This window comes from Prenolepis imparis, unplaced genomic scaffold (genome assembly GCF_030444845.1).
Source record: "Prenolepis imparis isolate NDT839.2.m4 unplaced genomic scaffold, iyPreImpa1.0 SCAF_6, whole genome shotgun sequence".
NCBI lineage: Eukaryota > Metazoa > Arthropoda > Insecta > Hymenoptera > Formicidae > Prenolepis > Prenolepis imparis.
In genome coordinates, this window is record NW_028141164.1 from 9,685,298 (window position 1) to 9,705,069 (window position 19,772).

At 33.5% G+C, this 19,772-nt stretch overlaps 2 protein-coding genes across 6 annotated transcripts in view; both read left to right on the forward strand.

Moving 5' to 3' along the window:
• Positions 1-33: 33 nt before the first annotated feature.
• Positions 34-7,654, forward strand: LOC145937616 (glutathione S-transferase C-terminal domain-containing protein homolog). 5 transcript variants are annotated; one of them, XM_083040776.1, is made up of 6 exons: positions 34-275; positions 438-671; positions 748-906; positions 6,214-6,450; positions 6,535-6,665; positions 7,076-7,654. In XM_083040776.1, exons 1-4 carry the CDS (start codon positions 220-222, stop codon positions 6,356-6,358), a joined length of 594 nt encoding a protein of 197 aa, XP_082896902.1. In that variant the 5' UTR covers positions 34-219; the 3' UTR covers positions 6,359-6,450; positions 6,535-6,665; positions 7,076-7,654. The 5 variants fall into 5 exon arrangements, with proteins under 5 accessions (XP_082896902.1, XP_082896903.1, XP_082896904.1 ...); XM_083040777.1 differs by lacking the exon at positions 7,076-7,654 and having other exon boundaries at positions 6,535-6,769; XM_083040778.1 differs by lacking the exons at positions 6,214-6,450; positions 6,535-6,665; positions 7,076-7,654 and adding an exon at positions 988-1,134 and having other exon boundaries at positions 37-275.
• Positions 7,655-7,823: 169 nt separating this feature from the next.
• The window catches only part of LOC145937617 (neurotrimin), a 58,316-nt gene continuing 46,367 nt past the window's right edge, over positions 7,824-19,772 (forward strand). The window contains exon 1 of the mRNA XM_083040779.1: positions 7,824-8,134. Coding sequence (XP_082896905.1) covers positions 8,083-8,134 — 52 coding nt within the window. The 5' untranslated portion in view covers positions 7,824-8,082. The remainder of the gene's footprint in view (positions 8,135-19,772) is intronic.

Here is a 19,772-nt window from a genome sequence, read left to right on the forward strand (position 1 = left end):
AGTTGCCCTACTATGTATAATATGTTGTACACGATAGAACCCTTCTCTTTAAATATAGAGGTTAGATAATTTATGTATACAAGATGTTGTCGAGGTTGGGATAATCTTCTTCCAGAATTTTGCGCTTTTATTGCATGAAATTTCCAAAAGTTGTCTAAAATCAAGTTTATTCCTATTGATTCTTCTAACATAATTAGATTGAAGAAATAGAAATTGGAAATGATTGAGTCTTGTACGAAGAAGCGAATGCTGCTAGGTATTACATTTTTAGGAGGGTTAGTTATAACTTAATATGTATAAAATGTAGTAAAATGATACATTAGTGTGATCAGTATAAATTGAAATTATTAAAATATTAATCTATTAATTCCTCAATAAATCGTACAATTAGTAAAACGTGATAACAAGAATTAATAATTTTGTTTTATTTTTTACAGATTAACGGTTTTGGCATTAATTATTGAGAGTCACTGGACGAGCAGCTCAAATAAGCTTTATGTTGACAATTTTGAAAATAATTCCTCCTGCATTTCGAATGATGAGTATGAAATAATATTCGAATGTCATCCGTGCACAGCTTTTGAGATTGCCAGCGAAAGTATTGGCATTTGTATTCATGCAAGATACAAGGAAGTACTAAAGTGTAAAAGTGGAGAAACTATAACAAGAAGGTAAAGCACATTGATAAGATTTAATATATTTATATAGCAATGCTGTGTTTTCACATGTGTACATTTTATATTACAGTTGTGACAAAGTAGCTTGGCTAGAAGAAAGAACATTTTGGAAGTTTGAAGGTTTTATGTTTGCTTCCGCCATCATTTCTTGTCTTAGCACATATTGGAGAGAGAATATATTAAGACAGAGAATGATCAGAAAAGTAGCGAAACAATTGCGAATTAGTGTGTAAGTATTGTTAAAAGTTGAAGTAAGTGTCTTGCATATTTTATATTTTTATATTTGTGTGTTTTTGTATGTTTGAAAAAGAGAGAGAGATGAGTGAGGTGTATTTAGCAATATATTCTATAGCGGACTCATGTCTTGCACCGATAGAAACGATAATAACTCTATTTATCATAAAATATTGCAAATCTTCGATTAACATCAAGCTAATACCGACCAAGCAAGACTTAAGCGAACAAGCATATATAATAAATCTCTCGAATTTTGCTTATGAAATTGTAAATGTGAACGAAATACCTTATTATGCAAGCTCGTGTGAATTACCAAATATTATTATAAATGAAAACAGCTGTGTAGCTGGTTTGTGTACAGTCTTGAGGCAAATTGTAAAGGATGTAAGCGCAGAATCAATGCACTATTGTAATAAGTTATTAGGATTTAAAGGTTCTTGTTTGATGGCCTGTTCAGAGGCGAGCATATGGACTAAATTTTGTGAGGTTGATCTGATTTTAACTTTGAAATTTTTAGATAAAAAAGATTTAGATAGACCTGAACTACCTATTAGCTTAGCTAGATTTGAACGTCACATGTCTCAACCAGTTAAATTGCATAATTTATACAAGTATACAATGTGCAAAAAATTTGCTGCACTTAATGTAGCTAAACAGGATGAGACAGGTTTGCTAGAACATACGTATGCGGAAGGCACATACATTACGTTAGCTGATATAATCATATTTGTGTGTATGCACATTCTACTGAATACATTTTCAAATGAAACTATGTTAAAATTAGTACCATTAACAGTTAAATGGTACAATAGGATGTTGACAGATCAATTTATAATGAAATGCTTAAATTATTTACCTCTGTTAAAGACCCATGATTTAAGTATGCTTGAGTATATATTTCCAGCTGTAGTAAATGAAAGCTTATACAAAAGTGATCCTAAACGGTACAAGCCCAGAAATTACGCATACACGAAGCAAGAAGATATAGAACACTCGTTGCAATTAATTGAAGACATAAATATTTCAATGGAGCTCGATGCTGAACCCTTTGGTACAGAAATAAACTTGAATTGGTCCGACGTACCGTTTGACGCAACACCAGAAGGCGGTTCATTGCCACCTGCGAGACTGCAGCGTAAGCAAGAGCAATTGCAAAACTTGTGCAAACCCGTTCTGAAATTAGCGAAAGCGGGAGACGTCATCGTAGATTTTTGTTCAGGTAGCGGACATTTAGGAATATTGATAGCATACTTATTGCCTGATTGTACGATTATTCTCTTAGAGAATAAAGAAGAATCCTTAAATAGAGCTAAGAAGAGGGTCCAAAAATTAAAATTGACGAATGTAAAGTTTTGCCAATGTAATTTAGATTATTTCAAAGGAGATTTTGATATCGGTACATCATTACACGCTTGCGGTTTAGCTACAGATTTAGTTATCCAATGTTGTATACGAAAGAACGCGATTTTCGTGAGTTGCCCGTGTTGCTATGGCTCATTACAGGATTGTCATCAATTAACGTATCCGCGAAGCGATATTTTTAAGAAGCGCATTGGTAATAAAGAATACTCGTTTCTAAGTCATGCTGCGGATCAAACACACGAAGAATTGAATATTAAGACAAAACAAGGCTATAGATGTATGACAATTGTAGATACAGATAGAAAGTTGTTTGCTGAACAATTTGAATACAAAGTTTATTTTGCAAAACTAGTTCCGGAAACATGTACACTTAAGAATCATTTGTTGGTTGGTGTACCAAAAGATAAATTAGCAAATGATAATGTTTAAAAAATTGATTGCTTCACTGACATCCTTTTGCAAATAAACAGTATTCTCATTTAAAAAAAAAATTGTTTTTAATTATATCAACAATTTTTATATATCGATATAAATATGCAGATTTATTTTGTATTACAATATGAGAATAATTATTATATAATATAATATAATTATTATATTATAATAATTATTATCCTATATATAACATTTTAAAACCTAAATATAGCTATATAAAATGTGGTTTTATTAAGTCATATATAAAGTTTTCTTCAGATAAAATAAGAGATATGCAAATATATACAAGCAATTAAGCTAGTATCAATTTAAAGTGAATAAACTTTCATAAACAAATTCTAAAATTTTTTTATTTTTTTGAATTTTATTCTTATTTAAATTTATTTAAAGTAAAATATAGCACTTATGTAATACGTATAAAATCTTAAAAATTAATAACGTAATTATATTTATAAAAAAAATCGAAAGTCCACAATCATAAAAAACAAAATATTAAATAAATTTTAGAAATCTGAATCGGACAAAAATCTAGGTGTGTGTGTTTAAATTTTATGACATAAGTCGTACAACATTTTCTGTAGGCTCATTTTGTAGGCCTCGAAGAGAACTTTAAAACGCGCCCACAGAAAATGTTCTACGACTTACACAAGCCTTAAATTTCGCGAAAAACGTTTAAACTTTGAATTAAAAAATTAAGGCCTGTGTAAGTCGTAGAACATTCGCTGAGGGCTTATTTTGTAGATCTTGAGGAGACCTTTAAAACGCGCCCAAAGACAAAATGTTCTACGACTTACACAGGCCTTAATTTTCGCGAAAAATGTTTAAACTTTAATTTCAAAAACTAAGGCCTGTATAATTTTTATGACATATGTCGTACAACATTTTTTGTGGGCTCGTTTTGTAGTCCTCGAAAAGACTTTCAAAACGCGCCCACAGAAAATGTTCTAGGCCTGATGTAGGACTTAATCTTTGCATGCAGAGTTTAAATGTTTTTCGCGAAAATTAAGCAAACTGTAAGTTATAGAGAACAACGATCCTTATTTATCTTTTTTCTTTATTAATATTTTTTGGCAGAAATCAGCTTATTGAAACGTTAATTTGTTAATTAAATTTTAAAATAATAGTATGTAATAAAAATTATATAAAATAAAATTATGCTTTAAATAAAATGTTATAGTACTTTAAACTCGATTAATATTTTTTGACAGTTATCAGTCGATTTCTGTCAAAAAATATTATTCGAGTTTATAATATTATAACATATTATTTATAATATTATTATTTTAATTTTTATAACATATTTTTATTTTAAAATTTAATTAGCAAATTAGTGCTTTAATCAGCTGATTTCTGTCAAAAAATATTAATCGAGGATAATGTATTATAACATATTGCTATTTTAATTTTTATAACATATTATTTTATAATTTAATTAGCTCGCTATATTAATACTTTTTAATATATATATATATATATATTAAAAAGTATATATATATATATCATTAATATTTTTTGCGATGATAGATCTCAAAAAGCTTTTTTCGCGTAATATCTTCATTTAATTAAGAAATATATTTATTAAATTATAATAAGAATTAGAAGTGAGACATAAATCCAAATTAATTATTAAGGTTTCGTAGCGATCTTTAAGGACAATAATTATTTCCTTAATTAGAGTCACAAATATATTACGTCCGTCCCTTTATGTTATCTTAGTGATTTATAAAAATTATATTGTAGAATATAACCTTGAGAAGTTCAGTCGTCATGTGTTGCAAGTTAATTATGTAAGTACGTATATTTGTAACATACGTTGGAACTGTCTTATATCCTTATTATAGTTATCCAGATACGACAATATGATAAATATTAATATATTAGGGTGTAAACACATTGGTCCTTTCTTTTTTGCTGAATTTTATTTATACTAGTTATATTTGCAAATTCATTAGTACTCGTGATTTGCATTAATATTTATAAGATATTTTTAGAACAATGATAGCTGCTCTAAGTAAGAGCCTTGTTTTGTTATCGTAACCGGAAATTCAAGTGCTGTTCACCTGGCACATGAATGCAAATTTCAAATATTTTCCATTACGTTTAATCAGTGTCGAGCAAGTGTGAAAATATTTCTTGCATTAAAATTTTATACATAACTTTTTTCTTAAATATTTCTGAAAAATTAAAATATAAATAATTGTTTAAGATCATATATTTCCCATAAATCTCTTAAGTTTAATTTGTCTGACAATTACACTGTATTTGAAATTACGTATAATGATTTAATTTTATAATTACTAACTTTATATTTATTAGATGAAAATTACAACATTAACGTCATGCAAATATTAAAAATATATGAAATATATTTATTTATATTTAAATGCATTGCGCATTGAGAATTATTCAAGAAGTGGATTAAAAATGATCGATTCAGATGTTAATTTTACTCTTGCACGATATTACATATATCTTCGTGAAAGGATGATGTTAATTACAATTGCTTATTTGCGACCGAGTGAATCATACTCGACCTTATTCATACATTTGCGGTCAATACCGATTGAATTTATCTAACGTTCTTTCCTTTCGTGTAGAGTATGACAATATATCTATTTTGGTAAAAGTAATTATTCATGATAAAAGAATGTGTTCTTTCTTTTGTGATTCCTGAAAACTAAATCTCCTAAATTTCCCCAAGCGTAAAGATTCCGCGAAGAAAATTAAATCTTGACCGGATTTGGCATTTCTCATAAAAATGTGAGCGATCAGTGATTTTCCATGGAAAAATAAGTCGTATTGTCGGTCGAACACTATTGTTCAAATAAAATGTGCACCTTGTCATATATGCATGACATCATTATTTTTTTGCGGTATTAGTCACGCTGTTGATAAGCTATGTATAATATATTACTGTGACACAATACCATAATGATGTATATCAGTATAACTTGTACCAAAAGGAGAAACTTGTCGTAATATGTGACTCGTAATATCTCATGTATATTCGATATGATGGCTCATTTTTATTGAATATCAAATATTCAATAAAAAAAGTTAATATATAATAGTCCGTTTTATGATTTCTTCTGTTATTGCTTATATAATTATTAATATTAATATTGCAAATATAAATAAATTAAATAAACGTTTATAAAAAGGATTATATATGAAAACAAGTTTCAATTTTAATTTTTAGAATAAATATATATGTATGTGGCAAAAGAATCTCAAAGAAATTGAGAAAAATAAAATATCTCTTTAAAAAAAAAATTAATTTAAAAATTAATTTCTGAAAGAAAAAAAAAAGATTAATTTCAAAGATATGCACATTATGCAAAAATGTGATTCTACTTGCTAAAGGAATGCCCATTTAGATATAGTTATGAAATTATGCATAAAAGAGAGTTGCTTGTTAACGGATCGTTAAACTAACAGCACATTCTTTCTGCGTTGTGCAAAATCTCGTGTCAATGACTAACAATTTTTCTTTCTTTTTCAGATCGCGACGAATGGGAGGAATGTCGAACGTAGCCTTCGAGTTAAAAGGACACGTCGTCCTTCGTGCAATGCAAAAGTGGTGTCGGTGTTTGTACAGAAAGCTCGGAATTAAACGTTTTATGCCGTCATCGTATCTTGCACAATAAGAATGAATGGATGAGACGAAGGAAGATTCTCTGCAAGGCGGTGCTCATCACGTGATGAATCGTGTCTATGGTATATGCACAAACGATTGTTGGTATGCTATTGCGTTTATTCTATATGCATCAGAGTCTTCGCGAGAAAATTTACACCTACTACTAACATTTTCCTGTTTTTACAGCGACATTGGTGAGACTACACGACGGATTTATCGTATCAAGGCATATATTATATTGACGTTAGATAGCAAGAAGAGGCAAAAAATAATATAATTTAGAATAAAATTTAAAAGAGTTTTTACAATACACACACGTGAGTAAATTTGAATAAATTGCATCAAGTTTTTATTACAAATTGCAATTGTTACATGTTTTGATACACATTTTTATGCGGGCATGTCTCTTTAACTCGAAAAAATTTTGGAAGATGTACCGAAAAAATTGGAAGATGTGCATTTTGCTCGATTGCTCATATAATTTTAAAATTTTATATAATTTTATATAATTTTAAAATACTCATTACAATTTCAAAAATCACAATTTAAATGGTGATAAAATACACAAAATGAATAGAATAAAACATGTAACATATATTGATGAAAAATTGATATAATCTTTGACAAGATCTTGATCTGGAAATGCTATTATAAAATAGCATTTCCAGATCAAGATCTTGTCAAAGATTTACGTATGTAGATTTTATCATGATTTTTTATGACTCAGATACGATCTAAAAATATGCGTGTCACGTGTCTGTGCAAAGATAAAATATTAGTGCAATATTAATGGCAATCAAATAGAAGTGAGTATATCCAGTTTAGACACGTAATAATTTGATATCGCAATTGAACAAATTCCTTGATTAATTTCGGCGCGAAACGAAGTCTACATAATTGCATAATTTTACAGTTTTAGGTTTGCAATTTTCCATGCAACGTGAGATAAATATTATCAAATTCGCAAATCAAATTATAAGTTCCCAATTCTTATTCATGGGGTATTCAATAATTTATCTGTGTTCAATCAAGTGTCGAATCTGAATGTGTTTAATCGAACGCTGTTCAATCATTCTGTGTTTAAACAGGTGTCATTCTGCACAAATGTTTTTTAAATATTTCCTTTTAAAAATCTCTTAAAAAATTCTTAAAAAACAATTTATTTTTTATATTAAAACTTTTATATTATTTTATTACAACGTGCACGTACATAGATTTTAACTTAGCATAAACAGTGATAACATGGAGTTTGCGGTGTTGTTAAACAAACCATGATATAAGATAGACTTTAACGTGAAGCGTGACGCCTCGTACACACGTGACAATATACGTGACTTGCACGTATACACACATACACAACCGGAAGATCAATCGACTGCGCAGCCAGCTCGCGCAATCCCCGTAAAAAGCCGGAGGCGCGATTCTGTCGGTCTTCGTATACCGCGCGCGTTCCTTCGCTCAGTTTGTATTTGGTATCTAGCTGGACGACATCGATAGACAGTACCTTCGACAGTACGTTATTTCCGCGATTCGAATCGGACGCATACTTTTTTTTTTTTTACAAAATCCACGCGATAACAAAGGATCGTACGACCGCGGCGAAAAAGTCAATTTTCGCGAGATTCGGAACGGACAGGGAGAAAAAAAATAGTGCGCATTGTGTGCCATTAGTTTGTCAAGTGGTTTAAAAAAAAAATTCTGAAGACAGACGCGCAGGTGTGAAGACGTGGGAAGATGCTGCCGCCGCGAATTCTCGGTCTGTTGGTGATTCTTCTCGCTGTGCAAGGTAAATTTTCTTTTTTCAATTTATTTTTTTTTCCCTCGTCATTTCGAATTGACGATGTATTCGATGATTACCATTGTAATTTCATAGAAAAGTGTTGGAAACCTTTGGGATTTTGTTTTTAAAATTTTTTTTAACATCATCAATAGATTATTTTATAAAACTGAGAACCTCAAGAAGATTAATGTTGTTTTTGATATCATTTGAACTGTTAATTTATGATAAAATTCCGTTCTTCCAACTAGAGACTTTGACATTTGTGAAGCGCAACTACTTTAGATAAGATTTTGTTATCTGCATTCATCCATTATCTTCAATATTTGTTGTGCGGAGAAAATGAAACATTTTATTTTCGTCATTGCCTAAACATTTCACCATGATATGATTTTTGCACACGAAAGTTTTTTAATAGAAAACTTTATTATCTTGAATCTTATTATCTCTTACTATAAATATATAAAATGTTGAGAAAAACAAATTGTATGATTTCCATTTAATCTTATTATTGTGATTTAGGATATTAATTTAGATCAATAATTCATGAAAAAATAATACATAAGATAAAAATCGAAATAGTAATTTAAGATAGTTATTCACATTTATATTATGACTGCTCGTGCCTTTTTTCGGGTGAAAGTGGTGTGCTAAGAGAACCTATTGCAAAATCCTCGATTTATTATTATGTCGTGTCAAGGAACGCCGTGTTTACGGATGCATATTGTAGATGATGATGACGTGGAATAGATCGCGGTAACAAATAATCATTCCGCCAGTAAGACGAGAGAATGCCATCGATCACCATCTCATTACATGCCGGTAAAAATCGAGATTGCGCCATCAATGTGCATTGTCGATCTCTCTTTCTCTCTCATTGCACCGCGAGTTATTCAAATAAGAAGCTCGATCGCTCGATCAAATGAATTCATCGATGCGCGACAACTCGGCGCGACAGGATAAGATTCATACTTAAGAGAAGCAAAACAATGTAAATCCAAATATCTGCTCTTCCATAGGAAAGGCTTATTTCTTAATATATATTTATTTGAAGATGCTTTATTTTGATTTTTTATGTAATTTATAAATAAATATTTCTTCTTTATGTATAGGTATATATATAATCTACAAATGTCGTTCTCTCTTGTGATTATGATAATATAACTACGTCTTGTAAACTTATAGACTTATTTATTCTTGTTTTCGGATACATAAATATCAGAGCAAAAAAAATAAAAAATCACGATAAATGATTAGACTCATATTCGCGCAGGATTTAAAATAAAAATGTGACGATAGAAAAAAGAGATGTCTTGACACATCTTCTGTAGAAATGAATGCGAGCACTAGTTGCCATTGTGCGACTTTGTAATCGGCGTGCAAGTCGTAATCGCGCTGTTGCGGAAGAAGCAATTACGTATTAAAAAAAAAGCTTAATTACGCTTCCTGGTGTACCTACGCACCGGAAGACGTTTACGCCGGGGCGAGTCGGTTCGTCGATGTACCAAATCGCGATCATTGAGTTGCATCGAGAACGACGCTTATTGTGCTAATCTTCGAGATGTCGAATTGATTGATCGAGGCTCGATTAAAAGTTATAAAGAAAATTTATAAAATTACATACCAACAGTTTAACATTTAGCTTTCTTCTCGAGTAGATTCTGAGGAGAAATCCTCTATGTTTTTATGTCATCGTTGATTTTTAAAATAGCGAGTAACAAAAAATAAATTCCGCGATTATTATTTCCCGAATTAATACATTTATCATCAATCGTTGTGATAACGCGGAATAAAGTTTGTTAAAAAGAAGATGTAATGAAAAATATACTAATATATTTAGAATATTAATGGGTTAAAAACGTGCGCGATATTCACTTTCACACGATCATCGAGCGGTTTTCCGTTCTGCTCGTTCCTCGTTTCCGGCGTCTGTCGCGGCGATTACATAATTCGCTCTTAAAAATCGAGAGGATATCTGACCATACCGCGTTCGAGGAAGAATACGTCGAGGACGGGTACCCTGACAATCCTCGAGAGGAAGAGAGAGTATCGCAAAAAGGAGCGCGTCCACGGCGAATTCCATTGAGGATTCTGCACGTGAAACGTCGCGAGCGTTTGGCCCACAGAGAACCGGTGGCAATGGCTGAATGGCTCGAAAATAAGATGAACGAGACTGATTGCCAGGTGGGGGCGAGAGTACGTGGGGGAAAGGCCAGCCAGGTGAACACGAGTTTCAGGTAGGAGAAAGAAGGGCCCGAGGGGGCAGATGGTCGAGACGCGGCTGGTCGGTCCGAGAACGATTCACCAGCTTTTCGGTATATAACTGTCCGCTCAGAAAAACCCTCTCCTCTCTCTTCTCCTCTCCTCGAAAACACATATCCAGAGCTGTGTTCCATTTTCTCCCTCCTTAATAATAAGAGCGGCTTCTTTTCTTTCTTCTTATCCTGGACAAATGGACCACCGACTCGTCTCGTGCGTGACTGCGATCGTGATGTGCTGTCCAAAGTTCTAGACGAACGGCGGGATTAGGAAAGAACCGGAATACGTATGTCTATCTCTTGTTCAAATCGGCTACCATAAAGTAAGAAAAGTTAATCAACTGTGAAATATTACTTTGGCTTATTGTTGGGGAATTGCAAAGGTATATATCCTTAGCTGAACTACGGAATTCTTTTCGCGAGAAATTGAAAATGTAGGTTCTGAAATAGGGTAACGAAAACAAAAAAAATATGTTTACAATTATTAATTTATTTTTAATAATATAATGATAGGGGGTATTTAATTTATTGAATCCGAAATCAATTTTAATAATTTTAGACATCTTCAATTATTTGTCAAAGAATGCTGCTATCGATTTTATTGAAAAACTTTTACAATGTCGCAGTTATGCTAGCATAATTATTCTAATTAGATAATTATATCATTTTGGAGCAATTTCTGCTAAATTTCGAAACATATTATTTCATTCTTCGTATAGAAAAAGTAAAGGATGATCTTTCATAAAAATATTTTTTAAGAATTCTCTATGAATGGTGGCACGAGCTAAGTGAGGAGCTAGGGTCTTCAATACACGAGTATGATACAAAATACTGATAATAACGAGAGGAGAGTGCGGTGACTTGGTGATATAGTTGGGCGACACAGTGTCGCGGAGCAAACGCGCGATCGAATCTTCAAGGACTCGGTCGGAATTTGAATTGGTGATTCGATAACAGTGATGCATGAGTCGAGTTGCATAGCGTTAGTCGCGAAAGTGCAATAATTTGGATGCAGTTTCGATGACAGACATTATCGGCCGCGAATTATGCCTACGGTTGTTCCATAAAATTTAGCGGCTCGGTTTATAATTACGCGCGACCCACATTAGGCTAATTTGCGAAACAATGTTAGGCGTCTTTAAGGTCAAGAAAAGTGACGGAAACTTTTACCATTCTTCATATTATTTTAGACAGATAATCTATTTAAAAAATGTAATGGATTACAGTTTTAATAATATTAAGTAATAATTGATGCAACTTCCAGTGAATTGATAAAGAAGAAAATGTGTTTTTTTCTCAATCTTTAATTGAATAAGATAATTGGAGAGAGACAGCTAAAATACTTCTACCTTTTTTTCAATTTTTCAACGATTCAAAACTGAGCAAAGTGAGAATTGGAAGACGTTGAAAGATGTAACGAAAAATTTTCTGCATTTCAAAAAATGCATTATCAATGCATACATCACTATTGATTATTGATATGCATGTCAAAGGTTGCGAGAGCACTAACGGGTTCTCTCTTTCGCAATAAGCAGTTTTTTGAAATGTACTGAACGCGGGGTGAAAAGAGGAAAAGCCGGTTGCACAAGATAACATGTATGTACGATACGCGAACACGCGTTGCGTGTCATATGGTTGCGCAACCAGATAGGCATTACAAGGATCCTCGTCTGTGTTTCTCCTTGAATCATTTGTTATTTTTCTTCCGCTATGTGCCATCGAGATTTGTAGAGAAATTTAAGGGTCAATGTAAATGAGTTTTGGTAACGAGACGACATCCCGGCTTAAAGTCGTTTATTGTTGCGTATAAACACACAATTTGTTAATTAACGTGATTCCACTCTTGTCATCAATCTATCTATTATTTCACTCTACACTTGTATTGAAAAACACATTTTTTTTCAATACATTTTATTTATTAAAAGGCGTATTTTTTTTATGTCACGACGATAAAATTTTTTAATATAACGGGATGACTGTCACAAAAGCCAAACCTTCGGTTTAATTAAAATTCAATTTTGACAATGAAAAACTTTTAATAATTTAGCGTTTATTCCCTTGCTTATATGGCAGTATCGAAAAAGTAGTAGTTCGCAATAAACCTACATTTATTTTAAGCAATTGCGTAAAATTTTTATCTAATCGGTGAAAATAATTATTTAAAGTGTGCGATGTAATTCATATTATATGTTCTATGGTGTCTCTTGTGTATTCGTACAATTTTGTGTATTTCTCGTATAATTTTCTTTTGATGCTTTCTCTCTCGAGGATACGTGTCGACGTGATGTACGAATATATTTATCAAAAGATTACGTCACACATACATGTTAGTTTAGGCCTCTAATTAAATAATTGAGTTTGATATAGCTGAGGGAGAGAGGGAAAGCGTTCTACGGGAAAATAGCCCGCATGAGAAAAAGCTTCTGCCAGTGTATACCATAAGCGGAAGGCACTTTTCTCTTTTACTCTTTTCCGGCATATCCTTGGTTAGAAGATGACAATATTAATCGCCATATACCTACATCGCATCCATTTCTGTCCGCTGAGGAAACGCGATACTGAAGTCAGCCGGACTGTCCATAAGTTTGTCAGTAGAAAGGACAGCTGGCTTCTAACTATTCGAGAGTCCCTGGATCCTATCTCGTGTCCGTATAATCGTCATAAATATTTTCGTATCCCTTTGGCATATTTATGCGAAGAGAAACATCGAATAAAATCTCGTTTTTTAAAAATATTATTTCACTCTCGCTCTAATCTATCCTTATTTGCAAAATAAGGTGACGGTACATTTGTTATTAAAGCCGCTGTTTTTTTTATTTCGCGGAGAAATGTTAGAATCTCGTTGATTAATTCTTCATTTCTGATTTCATTTTTCATTTCATTACCTCCGGCGTCACGTCACCGTTGCAAGATTACAGGAAAGATTAAGGAAATAGCTACTCTTACGCGGACCAAGAAAAACGACAGTCGTACGACTAGGTTCATTTTCGAAACGTTAATTTAACGTCCCGTTTAACGCGAAATAGTGCATTAATTAACGTAACAACGTGGTTGTAACGCATTTAATAACGCAATAATAATAACAACGTTTTGTGCACGCATTTGCTCGGTCCGGTAACGCGTAAGAAAATCCAGGGAATGTATGATTATCGGTCTTTGGATTACAGCTCTGCTCAAGCAAGATTGCGCCTTTCGCCCTTACATAACGAACATTTTATTATATCGTTGTAGCAATTCCCCTGGATGATTTGAATGCGAGGCATTTGACATTTTTCCCGCACGTTGAAGTGGGAACGCGATAAAGCCGTTATGTATACGTATTTACTTATAAGAATTTTATCGCGCGAGCTGGGCATGCTTTCAAGTATGCCGATGTTTACTGGCAAAATTAGCATGTAATTAATCCCCCGATTAATACCGTAGTCTCGTCAGCGCCGAGTTACCGAGACGAGAATAAGCTTATTACGACCTTCGTTCCTGTGTGTCGAAATACGTATAAATCAGAAACAGAATTTTTTTTCCATACCGCCTTTGACTTCTCGCGAATGCGACCGATAGCGTTATTATGATTCTTCCTCTACGTTATGTAATCGTCATTCTAAGAAATATTTATAATTGTATCGCGTTTCGCCACATCGACACTCGCTGGTCCGCTGTTTTGATCTTTGTGTCCGGATGTAATTTTCTTATAAATTGATCTTGGGTGTGTGTGTCTTGGAAATTGTTCTAACTGTTGAACAGTGAGAACTGCCGAATCTCTTTCGTAAAACTTGAAGCGTTTACGCCCGATAGATATTCAAAATTAATTTAAACTCTCCTTGTTAAGTAGTAACATCAAACTTTAAATACAATTTTTACAAAAATCTAAATATATATATCTTGATTTAAATTTGCAAGAAATTCACACCTTTATTTTTTATCATTTATTTTTTATAGAAATAAAAGCAAAATATTTCCAAAGCTGTCGAGCTGTCAAACGTTGCAGCGTGATATGGCCTTTCGAACGAGGCAGTTTGACATTCGTGGATTTTCGCGTTTATTATACGAACAGAACCGCGAAGAGAATATTCGCGCGAGAGAGACACGATTCGCGTTTCGTTTTTAGGTCGAGCCCGAGTTGGGATAATTTTTCGCTGGTCGGCGTGAGATTCGAGAAAAGAAAGCGAGATCGTTCGAGATCCCCGCGGCGAGAAGGTAGAGCCTTTCGTCTTTTTTATTTTCTTCTGTTTTTCGTGATATGTCTCATTTACATGCTCATTACTCGTACGGCAGCGATTTGCACAGCTGCAAGTGAGAGAGACGTCGGAGACCGCGCCTCGCAGCAGTCATGTAAATATCTTTTCTTCGGAGGCATTTTATCTGTATCTCTCGTGAGAGGAGAGAGAGAGAGAGAAAGAAAGAGAGAAATATATAATACATAGTCGTGACTTTATGCGCAAAGCATTCAGGCGTTTCACTTATTCGATCAACGAAACGGCGCACCGAAGAAACGAATGTTTCCTTGGTTTGCGCAATTCACTCGCAGAGAAAAAAGAGGGAATGTAAATTTACCTAGATCTTCAGCTACTCTTTATATGCACAACTTATTAATATTCTTTCCTAACAGAGCTGACTGTGTTTTCTTCGACAAATGTATGTACAATTTATTTTTATGAAGATCATTTTTTTTTTTTTTTTTTTTTTTTCAATTGAACGGTAGACACGATTGTAGAATATAAAAAAATTAACAAAATAATGTAGAGAAGAATAAAGAAGAATAAGAAAAATTATCTGTACAGGTAATTGGAGTAATGGATCATTCTTGACTGGTGACTCATCAGCATATGATTCTTGTAGTAGCTAGGTGTGCAAGAATATTTGCAAGTAGCTTAGGTTTGCTTTCCAAAAGCAAGTCAAAGTGAACATCGCGCTAATTATAATTGTGCGTTTGAGAATTCTTTTTAAACGTAGACTAAAGGAATCTCTTTTTGTCTTGGAATTTTAATAAACCGGACGTGTTAAAAGGTCTTTTTTCCCCCGAAGTCTTCATTTTATTAGCTTCTGTTTATTTACAGTTAGAGGCCGTGTGGGAAATTATACAACGCGAATGTCAAACGAGATCAATCGTCTTCGAGCAAACATTCTTATATACCTAATAAAACATCATATCGAGAAGCGTGTAAATTGTGTTTGTCTGACATTCCACAATCACAGGACGTTTTATGAAGCTCGTAACGAGTCGCTTAAGTTGATAAACTTAACAATAAAATGTATATCGAGGCTATCGTCGGCTTATCGAACAAGAAACAGAAATATGTTATTACGGAATGTTCAATTTTTTGTATTCGTCGTATGACTATAATTTTATATTTCGTGTGAATATTTCATTAGTCATGCTGAAGAAGAGATTTATCGTTGTTACGAAATAATAGAGAATTTATTATAATAGAGCCAAGTATATGCGTAACATAGAACTCAATTAATAACGCATGTCGCGTGCATAATGCAAGAATACTAATTACAGTTATAAAAATTTAACGCAGATAGAGTATAGATCGAGCATGGGGATAATTGCTTTTTTGTAATTAATAGAATCTATCAAATGAGGCGAATTAGCAGCGAATCAGCAAAGCGAGTAATTTAAAATCTCACTTATCTGTTGTCACTGTTAATATCGTTAATATATTATATAGATAAGAATTGTTAAAGAAGAGCATATATTTTTTATACGATCGACACGTGACACTGTATACATTAGTATTAATATTAATCAGAGCTTCTGACAATGAGTCATATTCAGATCGACTCTGGTGATGCTGTAAATTGATTGACCATTGTCCACGCTCTTGATAATCTTGTTTTCTCGTGATTCGAGTTCCATTAATAAACCGCCCATCAGATCCGACCGGTTTCGGATCTTCGAGACTTATCTAGACGGTTTCGGGTATTTTTAGTCGCGTTGTACGCGGCCGTTGATGCGCGGTGCCGCGTTTAAACCATCGACCTGCTCGCGTTTTACGCGTGTCAGGCATATGTGCTCTCTTTTTCCTTCACCTCCTCCGCCTCTTTCTATCTTTCTCTTCTAAGGCAGTGGAGATGTACGTGCGCTTCGGCGAACATAATATCTTATAAATAGGGATTAGCTAACGGCTAATGCGAAAGGGTGATGCAGGTTTTATTTCGGTAACGCTTTTCGGTCACCGCATTCAATAGATATAGAGAATACCGTCTGTGGTCTGGTCTGGTTTGCTTTCTACGAGGCGGAAATTGTGTCGAAATCATCGTCAACTCGTGATCCACGAGCGTTCCCGGTCTGTTTCTACTTCGCGATGCTTGCACAAGCCTCTCGAGCCAATATTCTTCTTATATATATGTACTTGATGTATGAAATACAACTGACATTATAAGTCATAATTTGTAAAATATATGAACACTATATAGTTTCTATCGCATATCGTACAAGAAATAGCCGTGAAATCAGAATCCATCAATTATTCATCGATTATTTAAAACTTGTATTTATAGACCACATGAGTTACATTTGATCCCAAAAATAATAGTTACGCGATTTGCTCGTGTCAAGAGATATTTTCGGCAAAGCAATATACAATTATTCGTGTCAGTTTTCGGTAATCCGATCCTCGTTACACGAGCATTTGCTTACGCGAAAATTTCTCGAAGCCTACCTTGACTGCTAGATTAGGAAAATTCTTAAACGGAACGTGTTTTTCCTCAGGAGACTTTGATCGGTAAGCTGATAAATTATATCTCCATGGCAGATAACGCTCAAGCCGATAATGAGCACGCAACCCACGCAATATTTTCAAGCCTCGTGAATAGGACCGGTACCGTTACCGGTCAACAGACCAAACTTTTACCGTCCGCGATAGCGGAATGGAGTGATTCGATAATCGATCATCCGGTCGCGCGCATCCGGTACTACGCAACGCATCGGGTACCAATTTTTGTCCGCGTTAGTGTAACCCTTTGTTCGATGTCATACCAAGAATCTCTCTGACGATGATAAAATTTCCGATTTGATTTAAAACTTGCCACGACATTTCGCGAAGTAAAGGTAACTTATTGATTTTTATGTCGGTCTTATTCAGAAGTTTTAATTAGGTGTGTTTCAAACTCTTTTCCACTTTCGCCTAAAACTCGAAGTACAAGATAATGAGATAAAAGATAACGTGGTATTAAAAGGTATTAGCGAGACTTTGATAAAAATTATATGGAATAATTAGAACAATAAAATATACATTATACACACACATACTTTTTTATAATATCTCTCTCTCTCTCTCTCTTCTCTCTCAAGAGGAAAAACTAATTGTATGTTTAATCGAAGAGAATGCATTATTATGTATAATAATTAAATGTATAATTCACAATTACGTCTGCACTTTGGCATAAATGCTATTAGTTTAAACGATGCAATTAGTAGAACAATTATGCAACGAAACAAATAGTTCATAAATGATATAAAGTGTTGCATTAATATCATAATAACTATTATATACCCATTCAATGAATAAAATTATATAGCTCTTATAATTATGTCATGTTGAGTTCTTTGACGATAACATTTTAGCGATAGAAATTATATATACATGTATATTACAGTGCAATATTAAAGAATAAATAATAATTTAATTTTTTATTGTACGAAGAAAAAATAAGAATTTGTTATAATAAGATACGCGAGAAAATCTATTAACATTAGACAGAGGTAAATGTTAAATTAAAAAATTAGATACATTACTTAGCTATTAAACTAAAAATTCTTACATAAAAAGTTTTATGTTTATCGTTTACTTATATTTAAAGGGATTTTAAAGATCTCTTTCTAAAAGAGCGAGTTAAATCGATTTATCCCTTTCTCAAAGATTCAACTCAAGACCGTTCTCCAATAGCCAGAGGTGGTCCTAACATATTTTAAGGGTGTCGGTTGTGTACATATTCGACAAGAATGGGCCATCGGATCGATATTGTCAACAATCGCGCCGCTCACGAGATAGTATATTATAATTATGTCTCAGTTGGAGGAGAAGGAGGAGGGCAATCGTTACCGGCGTTTATTGTATGCGGCCACGTGGAGAATAAGGCTTATTTGAGCTTCGATTCGTGTGACACGTAAAAGTTGGAAAAGAGGAGTGGAAGAAGAAAGAGGACGAGAAAGAAAGAAAAAAAAAAGAAGAAGAAGGTGCGTCGCGCTATTCCGTTCCAACACGATTTCTATCGCATGACCAAAGGACGGAATGCCAGTCACCGACGAAGTCGTCGGACTACTAATGACACGTCCGTACCTCTCTTCCCCGCCGCTCTTCGAACCTCATCGAGCATTCAAATCCCGCGTTTTCATTCTAATTACGCCGAACGCATAAGCAACTAACGCGTCGCTGATTCGTAAGGAGCTTCCGCATCGTCTTGATTACATCGAGATGTTCCAAACGTCAAAATTTCTCCGAGCGTGACAGATTAGTTGCAAGTTTAATGACATCAGTTCGCATGTAATTGATGCAATATATGTATATTATACCTTCAAACCGTTTACGTTTATTAGGCTGCTTATCAGAATGTGAAATCGATGGACTTTAAAGTATATTTGAAGTATTTTTTAAAATATTGAAAGAATCAATCTTAAAAGTGACAAAAACTTTAGAGAAACTAAAGTATATTTAAAATAAAGATTAATTTTTTAACTGATTATTAAATGACTGGCAAATTAAAATTAATCTTTGAAATTAAAATTTAATCTCTGTATTTTTCTTTTTAGTAAAAATCTTGTGTTTTAAAATTGTGATCTAAACTTCCAAATTTAAAAATTTTGACAAGCTTTTTTAATGAGTTAATAAGTACTTATGTGCCAGAGACTGATGCATTAAACACCTTCAATTAACGCCTCGAATCGAACGAAGGAAGATCTTTCTGCATCGATAACTCGCGCTCGCTAGGACGTAACGCTCTTCGAACGTAACGGATTCATTGAGAGTTTAATGACGTGAGATTGAATCACGATGACCATAAGGACATCGTGTTACGCGTTCGAGAAGTCGTATTCTACATGGTAAGGTGCAGTGAACCACCGCCATGCCAATCGCGTTGGTGTTTCACTTTCCGTGCTGCGATTGTTGCATCAGAAATTCCTCAAACGAGTTTATCGCAGAGAGTGTGCGCTGCAATTTAAACCAATTTTCTTCTATACCGTGGCATCCGCGCTATTCAAACGAATCGATCGACACGGTAAAATCGATACCCGCGGATTCTATAGTCTGCATATCGTGGTATGGTTTATTCAACGCGAACAAACTCGTTCGAGATTTCGCGAGGCAATATTTATAACATAATTTATGTCATAATACAGAGTGTCAGCATTAATGGTGTTATCGAGTTGCTCGTTAATGTGAATG

Bases quoted from the DNA above. Each gene is read 5' to 3' on its own strand.
- LOC145937616 (XM_083040774.1), top strand. From the start codon at position 996: ATGAGTGAGGTGTATTTAGCAATATATTCTATAGCGGACTCATGTCTT.